This window comes from Silene latifolia, chromosome X, assembly GCF_048544455.1.
Source record: "Silene latifolia isolate original U9 population chromosome X, ASM4854445v1, whole genome shotgun sequence".
NCBI lineage: Eukaryota > Viridiplantae > Streptophyta > Magnoliopsida > Caryophyllales > Caryophyllaceae > Silene > Silene latifolia.
This window is the reverse complement of record NC_133537.1, coordinates 223,811,870-223,821,970: the sequence shown is the minus strand read 5'-3', so window position 1 is coordinate 223,821,970 and position 10,101 is coordinate 223,811,870. Positions and strand designations below refer to the sequence as shown.

At 37.1% G+C, this 10,101-nt stretch overlaps 1 protein-coding gene across 1 annotated transcript; it reads right to left on the bottom strand.

Annotated features, from left to right (window-relative positions):
* Positions 1-5,671: 5,671 nt before the first annotated feature.
* LOC141619414 (uncharacterized) lies at positions 5,672-7,983 on the bottom strand. Its single transcript, XM_074436429.1, has 2 exons — positions 6,028-7,983; positions 5,672-5,944 (listed from the first exon to the last, which is right to left on the bottom strand). Exons 1-2 carry the CDS (start codon positions 7,981-7,983, stop codon positions 5,672-5,674), a joined length of 2,229 nt encoding a protein of 742 aa, XP_074292530.1.
* Between the last annotated feature and the right edge of the window lie 2,118 nt (positions 7,984-10,101).

Genomic DNA, 10,101 nt, shown 5'->3' with positions numbered 1-10,101 from the left:
CTTAAATTTGCAGTTAAGCAATGCTGTTGTTTTTGAAAAGAGATACTTCTACCGTTGAACATTAATTAAATATCAATTTTAATTTTGATATTTCCCTTTTTTTTTGTGTAAACACTGAAGCATTAATTTAGGAATTTACCTCATCATCTTGAAATGTTATAGTTTCGTACTCCATTGTCTTGTTTTGTAATATAGAATGGTTGCTTTGTTTGTCAATAACCTTCAACTTGATAGAATAAAATCCAGCTTGGCCTGCAGCCTCCCTTGCAAGTTTTCTGAAAGAGGTCATTTGAAACTATTATATTTAGGTTTATGCAAGTTTTGTAACCATGAATTTGTGGGGGATTTTTATAGCAATGGATTGCTTGTTTGGTGGGCATATAATTTGGAAGGAAATTGGTTCCTTACTTGTATAACTGCATACGTATAGTCAGCATCAACATTATTAGTTTCCACTGTGTTATTGTACAACAGAACTGTTTCTTTGTTCTAAAAAGTATCAGATAGTGTTACTGTTCAGTTGGATTTTGCAGTTTAATAGCGTATGTTGATTAGTTTTAGTTGCATTCATTATATATTATAGTATCATGAGATATGTCTGTGTTTTTATATAACTTATGTTTGTTTTGGCATTTTGTATGTTTGATATGCAGCGCTTATTTTCGATTATCTTTTTGTTTAATATGCGAAGTTTATTTTGCAAATTAATTCGCCAGTGTAAACCAAAGTAAGGTAATACTCATTTCAACTGCTGTTAACATAATACATTCTAAATTTAAAGGGTTACTTGGGCTATAAAATTCGACTTAACTTAATTGATTTTGTGCTCTAAAGAAGCTGCTGATATACTTGTTACTTGTAGATAACTACATATTTTACATGGTTATCCTTCTTGTGCTTCACTATGACCAGCTTCGATTCGTAGCAGCTGCATTCATCTCACCTTTGCCATTTGCGTTTTGCAGTTTTCCAGTATTTCAACTTTTGGGTTTATGAAAAGGGCAAAATGTGAAGCACTTATTTATGCACTGGATGGGTGCTTCAAAATAGATAGCTGCTTCTTCTTAGAACACGTTTCTAGTTAAGCGAGACTTGTTTGATCACTCACTTTAGCACCCCATTCCTTGAGAGTGCTGCTGCAGGTCCAACTTCTAGGTAAATGTTCCCTGCTCGGATTCGAATTTCAGCATCTGTTAGGTATTGTTGTTTTTCCTGCAGTCACCGTTTTTTGCCAGTTAATATCTATGTACATAAGATTTTTGGCCAAACTTCTATGTAGCATTTGAAGCAAATAGGGTTTCTTTCAAAGGACAGCTGCTACAATTGGCTTTTCATTATTATTGGTAACAGGAATTCCTAGATTGACTGTAACTGAACTTACCGGCTCCGCCATGTTGTAGAGTTCTTCTACATTTTTCCCCAGCAGTTTTTATGAATCGACATTGAACGTAGTGAACATGAACGATCCTGTTTTGTCAAGTGCTTCGAATGTGATGGTCATCCTATGTTCACGATTTGGAAAAAAATTATGTAAGATTTGTGCATGCCATATATGCTTTTCGCTGTGTTATTTGGTTTACGAATTTGGTCATTACCTAGGTATGGATTTGACACTTTGCCTCTTGCATGTTTCGCAGTTGTATGTCACATTGTTTTCTTTCTTGCTTGCTGTACCGCAATGACTACATCCGAGGTAGAAACGTATGTCTTTTCTATCAAATTCAGGAATTGATACATGAAGCCAGTGACGTTCGTCTTGCAATGTACCTGGGGCCTATGTTCACCATTGAAATTCTAATAATCAACACTTCCTTTTTTGTTAAATAAAGAAATGGTGATTTGATATGTATAATTTACGCCTTCTCATTGAAATCATTTGGACATATATTTCCTATACCTGATTAGCAGCCAATGCAACAATATTTTATTTGGGTAATTATTTAGGTGTCTTTCAATAGAAGCACATACCTTTTTAGATCACAGGTTTTTGATGGTTGTTGGTATACGCTTTCTTTCAGGTTGACGAGTTTCCATGACCTGTTGGTGTTTTGCAGATACTGCTGCCTTATTTGCGTTTTTCCTAATTTCACTCATTAAACAGATAGTATTTATGGAAGTTCATTAACCATTTCAATTGCTAACGCATCAAAATAATTAGGCTTACCAAGCACGGAGGTTTTCGGCCTTATCTCCATCAGGGTTGAACTTGATAAATGTTGCTGAAGTAGTTGCAACTGAGAAGCCTATTTAATTAGCATAAACAGAACAGTTACTTGTAGTTTTGAGGCTGCAATGATTATCATGAATGCTAACCATATATATGATTGTACACCTTTGTGATATGAGGGTTTCAGACAGGTGAAACCAACAATTGGTAATGTGTCCACCATTTCTTTAAGCTGTTCGCATTCTATGGCTGCAATCTCTGCCCAAGCTGTTATGATTAGTGGCTGTTCTGTGCTGCATTAGGTAGGTTTCTTTATCAGCTGATTAATTTGCCAATTTTAAATGAAATCTAATTTGTGTTATGTAACTGATTATCTTGTTTTATCTAACCTGGGATCCATAACAACTAATTCACGTCACGCAGTAAAGGTTTGCTCCATGCGGACGCGGGAGCTCTCGCAGCACTTCAACATGGATTAGTATAGCCAGAATATCTAAACATCATTGATTATTTAGCAAGTTAATATTCAATTGCCACCTAAGTTAGCAAACATAAGAGGAGAGTTAAACTTATATAAAGATATTGAAACATCAGCAATAACGGAAATATTTACTACCATATCTATCATCAGCTGTCACCATTAAGGTATTGCGGCTATCTTTGATGTAGTCTGGACCTGTAGGAGGATTGCACCCTTCAACGGGTGTAATGATGGTTTGAGCACCAAAGTTTAGTTGATATGGATGGTCATTATTGCGACGATACTTCTTAGGCATTAGCTTGATCTTTGCATTGCAAATGTCATATTCCATTTTATCATAAATTATATTTTCATACGCTTCTATTTCATCGTCATACAAAGTAGTTCTTATTCTTCCACCCTGTATGAATTAAATTACAATTAAACTGTGTATCATTTGCAACCCACAATTTAGAGTCAGTTGTTATGCGAAACCCCTTTTTTAATATAGTAGTCAAATCTGTTGGAAAGCTTCTTCTTAATACTGCTGTAAATGTAAATTAACAGAATGGACTGATCTGAGAAGTACAGATCTTAAATTAAAGCTGTCTGGTTGTTTCCAAAGTGATAATCACTTGTTATTATCTTATTTTTCCACATTAATACACTTCTGATTTAATAGTATAAAGTTAAAAGGCTATATCTATTTGACCTACATCATTCGACATTTAACCTCGTTGAAAGTAACATTGAATTTAAGAATTACCTCTTCATCCTGGAAAACAATTCTCTGGTAATTGAGGCCTTTACTTTTTGGCGAAATTTGTGTGTTGCTCTTCTCAATAACTTTGAGGTGAATAGAATGTGGCCCGACCTTATCATTCAAGTCCTTCACCAATTTTTTCTCAGGCTTCATAATTCCTGCAAATAAATAAGGCTGTTTAGTAACACATTAAGCCTGATAAAGCTTACTCTGACATCCATGTTGTTTATAATCCAAACATGTTTCATTTGGAAGCTTTTGTTATCTATATATTATATACTATACATAATTCTTTTTAGGGTTTTTTCATGAGGTAGTGTGTGGCCTGTCAATATACAACGGCTTGCCTTAGCCTTTTCTTGGGATTTTAGATGATATGAATAATTTTCTTGCTTTTGGGGGTGGGTTCCTTAAATTTGTCTGAATGTTATTATTCAGTTGTCAGCTCTGTGCAGTAAGGCTTTTCTACAATCATTCTGATTGCGTGTTGCCAACGAAATGAACAAGCAGACCATTCCCTATCCTGCTACGGACTCTCCTTCTTGCTGTTCATCAGTACTACTGGTATGACCTCACCATTAGTTTACTGTTTAAAGTACAGATTTTTTTAAATTTATCGTGTCTTGCATAGGAAAGGATCATTTGCAATCTATAGCCCATACTTTCTACTGTTTACTATCAATTTATAGTACGATTGTACAATTCATTTAACTGGTTTAAATATTTGGATGTATGAATAAATCCCTTTTAGTAATTTGCCATGTGAAACTTTGTACTTTTTTTTTTGAGTGATAATGACATTAAAGGCAGTTTGAAACATTTGTCTACTTTGATAGTATATGAAAATGACAATTCTCTAAAGCTACAAATATAGATAAGGCAGTACAACCTATTACTTGTTTATTTATATTATAAAATTATAAAGTGATAGTACTTTGCTTTTTTGGGTGGCAATATTTGTACATTTTGTATTTGATATCTATTTTTGTTAATTATCTTAAGCTGGACTATTTTAGGCTCGCAACTTCACTCTATATGCATTTTTTAGCGTATAAAATTTGATGTCGTAAGTGAGGCCAGATTGCTATTATAGCGAAGCTTGATTGCCATTCGTGTAATAGTAATCTTTCTTTGCACAGGTAATCAGCAAAGCTATATACTTCTTCTTTTGCTAAACAACTGATAATCAAACATTCATTTTCAAAACCAAAATACACAATGTTTGGCTTCTGTTTGCCTTTCAATTAAAAAACCTGACACCACATTGAAACAGCTTCAAAATATAGTAACATTACATCCTAAACTTCCAAAAACATCTGCAACCAAAGGTTAAAGCTAAATCCTAGGCATTTTTACAAAGCAATAAGGACATTTCCTATCTTATTTTCCGTTAAATGTCCTTGTGTGATTTGCGAACACCTGAGTAATACGGATTGGCTTTATATTGATGTTTCTCTAACCTGTAAATAGGCACAATTTGAAATGCGGCATCAGCTGCTGGCACCACAGACATTTATATATATATATATATATATATGTAAACGGAGCATTTACAATGCACAAGCGCCAAAAATTGTGTATGATTACCTGAGAATGTTCTCTAAACCCTACTCTTCTCAGTACCTCAAATGAAACCACATTTCGCACCAAATTTCCATTAACATCACATGCGCTTGGATTGTGCAGCACTTTCAAGTCCTTAGCTGACCGGGCTCATGATAATGCTACGTATAACTGTCCATGTGAAAAGCAAGATCTAGGTAGGTACACACCTACGCGTTGCAACGTCTGTCCTTGTGCTTTATTTATTGTCATAGCAAAGCTTAACTTAATAGGGAACTATTTTCTTTGGAAATTGATTGGAAATCTAGAATTCTTAGACGGTTTGAGTGTAATCCTAGGAAGGAAAACACGCTCTCCTTTATAAAATTCAATTGAAATTTCACACTCAATCATATTTGGGAAAAAAACGTTTGCATATTAGGCGCGTACCATTGCATAGACCCGCTGCAGGATCCAAATTGCGTAATAATATGACTGGAGAATTTTCCTTCAAAATTAATTCATGTGGTGTCATTCCAGCAGGGCAGAGAGAGTTTAGAAATTCAGCGGGATATACATTTGAGTTGTCATCCACAACGCTATCAAAACTATGGTAAATGTGCTTTGTCCCAGGAAATTCATCAATAAGCATACTGTTTATAGAGTCAACATCAACATTCCGTGGAGTCAAAATGGCTCGGTCGTTGAAAATTTCAGGGGTAAAAGTCGTATGCTTAATCTATGGGAAGACATTGTTAATCAATGTCTGTTCTGGTGGTTCTCCCTTTTTTATTTCAAGGATCAGCTGTTGTGGCAATGCCACTAAACTGCTTTCCTCTGTTTGCAATTCTCCATTTCCCAACTTGAGTAGAAATTCTGAAAAAACGGGGTCTTCCTTTGCCCTTATATTCTCAGTTAACTGAAATTTGGTTAGCTCTTGCCAAATAGGAGAACTGACAATGTTGGCTTCATCTGCTTCTTGTTGTGTACGCCTTGGAAGAACAGGCAGTACCTGGCGAAAGTCTCCCCCAAAACTATTACTTTGCCACCAAATAACAATGAACTATTGCATATGTCTTGGAATAGCATATTTACAGCCTCAATATTCTCCCTTTTCGCCATTGAAGCTTCATCCCAAATGATCAAGGTAACTTCCCTTATTAAGCATGCTAATCCTCCTTGTTTAGGGACATCGCACGTTAATGTTTCTTCAGTATCAAGAGGGATCTTAAACCTTGAATGGGTGGTTCGGCCAGTGGGCAAATTTGATGCAGCTATTCCAGAGGTAGCTGTTGGTAAGCATATTTTACCCATTAAATGGACCTTCGCATACAAAGCTCCATACAAGATAGTCTTCCCAGTCCCACCTGGTCCATCTATAAAAAATGCGCCTCCTTTTGCAGTTTTTACATGTTCAATGATTGACTTGTACGCAGTGCGTTGCCTAACATTTAACTGTTTTTGAGAAGCAAGCTGTAGAAAGGGCACTGGAGCGTTCAAAGCATCACTGATATCCTTTGTACACTGTAATATTGCTTGTTGTTCAAAGTGTAAATGGTCCAAACCAAACTGTTTAAATGTCTTCCCCATCCCCTCCAAAAACTGCTCGACCTTCCCTGCTGTTAGCTGCAACACCTTTGCTTCATCCCCAAGAAACGGTTTTCGAAAATCTTCCGAGAGTGGGCAGTAATATTTTCCCCAAAATTCAGCAGGATTGTTTGGGCAGCTGAAAATAAGTATAGTTGCAAACAGTCTCCTAAGAGCATTTGGCATCTCAACTTGGACAGCTTCATCCATGCACATATCGGCAGCGTTATCTTCTTCAAGAATTCTCCTCTTTAATGCCGCTTCTTGAAATGACACGCAAAAAATACCGTCCACTGTTTTGAGGTCTTCAAATGATTTAGGGCCTCTAACATGCACCAGAAGCAACCTTAAGTAATAGCGCTCACCTTCTCCTGGCGAAGCATGTGCAACCCTTCCAACTACTACTCCACGATCCCTTGGTTTCCAAAATTTCTTTTTATCATTCCAGACAAAATGCTCAGGGAACTCACTGTACAGATATCGTTGGCTGTCTTCCATGCTTGAATTTGCTTTGAAAAATTCAGTGAGCATAGTTTTGGCCCTTGCTTCATCAGCAACGACGTTTGCCAGTTCTTCGTTCTCTGAAAACTTGACCAACTGACCATTGGGTGTGTGAACTGGCAAAGGCTCCACAGGTGGGTATGTATCGAACAAGTTAAAACCAAAAATCCGCCACGCTGCCTCTGGAGGTGACACCCACCTACCAGATTGATACATTTTAATTTCATCCACCAACATAGAAGCAGTCCCTTCCGCAACTTTGAACAAGATTCGATCATGACCTTTGTATACATATTTATACAAGTACTTGACTGCATTAATGGTAGAGCAAACCTCTACATTTAAGTGACAGTCAAACATGGCAAGTAAATAAGGGTTGTAAGGAACCACATATCTATTATCAAGCTTCCCTTTTCTCACAACAACTTGTTCACCAGTATTCCTACGCTTATACAATGGATATGAGTCCTTGCCATTTGTGGTAAATTCTCTAAAGTTTTTTGGATAATTTTTTTCGCATTTTTTTTGCTTATCTTTAACTTTCATACATGCGCATTTTGGGAAATCAACACCACATGGCCCGTGCATCATGTGTTTTAACACAGCAGCTCTTAAGTGTGGGTTATCATTTGAAGTTATTTCTGCTGATACATATCTATCAAACTTTTCAGGGGCAGTAATTTTGTATGCGGGTTTGAGGATAATGAGAAAGTGTGCATGCGGTAACCCACGCTTTTGGAACTCAACTACATTAATCATAGCTGCAACTTCCCCAAATATCTGTTTTTCCTTAATCTGCTTTCTAAGCATTGTTAGCTTTGCATGAAATACCCTGGCGACCAAATCTGGCCTATTATGTGCTTCTTCCCCAGGCGAGAGCTCTGCTTTTATTTCTGGCCAGTTAGGATTGCACGTCATAGTTATAAAGAGATCAGGTTTACCATATTTTTGCACAAGTGCCATTGCATTTAAATATCTTCTCCTCATATCTCTTGGCCCCCCTAGGAAGGAAGGAGGGAGTACTGATGTGAACATTATTTGCGCATATTTAGTCCCCTAATTTAGCCTATTTTGCATACCATTGTAACATTCTATGGCCATTTTATCCGTCAAAACCTTCCTATTTGCTTTTCTATCGCATTTCATATGTTTTGTAGAAAAGGAGATAATAAGGCGGAAATTCCCGTCTTTTCATACACATTTGGAAGCTTATTGACGATAATGGATGGACTAGTATGAAGAGGAAGCAAGGACTAAAGACCAATCTCGCAAGAATAAAAATGGGAATGAGCAAAAAGGGGAAGAAAAGAAGATGAACCACGGCTGAAGAACAATCCGAGCGGATTGTCTTAAATCCGCCCGTCTCCACAAAACAATCCGAGCGTCCTGCTCTCTAATCCGCTCGGATTGCCCCACTAGAATCCGTCCGGATTCCCATGAATCCGCTCGGATTCCTTGACCAGGATCCGGCCGTCCCGACCCCGATGCACGCACGGTTTCTTCACAAAAGATAGTTTCGTCTTCTCCAAGCTAAAAAGAAAGAAGCCCTTCCTTCAAGAGATCCCGGAGTCTCCTTGCTCAACTTAAAAAGTTAATTTAGCCTATTTTGCATACCATTGTAACATTCTATGGCCATTTTATCCGTCAAAACCTTCCTATTTGCTTTTCTATCGCATTTCATATGTTTTGTAGAAAAGGAGATAATAAGGCGGAAATTCCCGTCTTTTCATACACATTTGGAAGCTTATTGACGATAATGGATGGACTAGTATGAAGAGGAAGCAAGGACTAAAGACCAATCTCGCAAGAATAAAAATGGGAATGAGCAAAAAGGGGACGAAAAGAAGATGAACCACGGCTGAAGAACAATCCGAGCGGATTGTCTTAAATCCGCCCGTCTCCACAAAACAATCCGAGCGTCCTGCTCTCTAATCCGCTCGGATTGCCCCACTAGAATCCGTCCGGATTCCCATGAATCCGCTCGGATTCCTTGACCAGGATTCGGCCGTCCCGACCCCAGTACGCACGGATTTCTTCACAGCATAGTTTCGTCTTCTCCAAGCTAAAAAGAAAGAAGCCCTTCCTTCAAGAGATCCCGGAGTCTCCTTGCTCAACTTAAAAAGTGTAATTACTAGTTTAGCCCTTAGTTAACCTAATGCATCCTCCCTAATTTCCACTATAAATACCCCATCTTTGTAATTAATCAAGAGGGCTCTTTATGTTGTTTTTAGCTAGAAAAATCCTTCTTTAGATTAGATTAGGAGTAGATTAGAATAGATTACTCTTTAATCCTTCCACAAATTACACATTAATCTCTTCTTAATTGTTGTTCAAGTTTATCATTCAAGTTTATTATTGGGTAATTAGAAGATTATTGGGTTATTGGGAGATTGACAACCTTCCATCAATCATCAAGTTCTTCTATTATTCTTTGCATTATTATTGTGGAATCTCCATAGGTATAATCCTCTTAATCCTTGTTTTAATTATTGTTAATCTTTCTTACTTGTTCATCATGTTTTACCTTGTTAATATGATTGACAACCTTGTTAGCATGTTAAACTTGATAATGAATGAGTAGTCTCTTAGCTAGGATTAGTGGGTAATTAGGGGAACCCAACATGGGATTGATTCATGCTTAATCTAATATGTTCACATGATTAAATTGCTTGCTTGTTGTGATGTCAACTTTATGCACATGTTATGTTTGATGAAATGCTAAGCCTATGAATCCTTGCGTTTTTACCATCTCTTATCTACTCAACTTGACTTGTAAGATATAAACCAACTCGAGTTTTGTTAGACCATGCATAAAAGTTGAATAGGAAGAAAGTAAGTCGACTTGTAGGTGTTGTACAATCTAATCGATTCGGCTCCGGGACCCAACCCTTCCTATGAACCGTAAGACATAACCCAACTCGGTTCCTCCACAACATTAATTGCTTGCAACCTTGTAAACATGTTTGTATGATCAAAACCATGAATCCCCTATGAACCCATGACATCCTAACACTTTTAATCAATTGTTTACATTTCTTAGTTCATTGTTTGCTCTACTTTGTTACTTTCATTAGTTTAGAC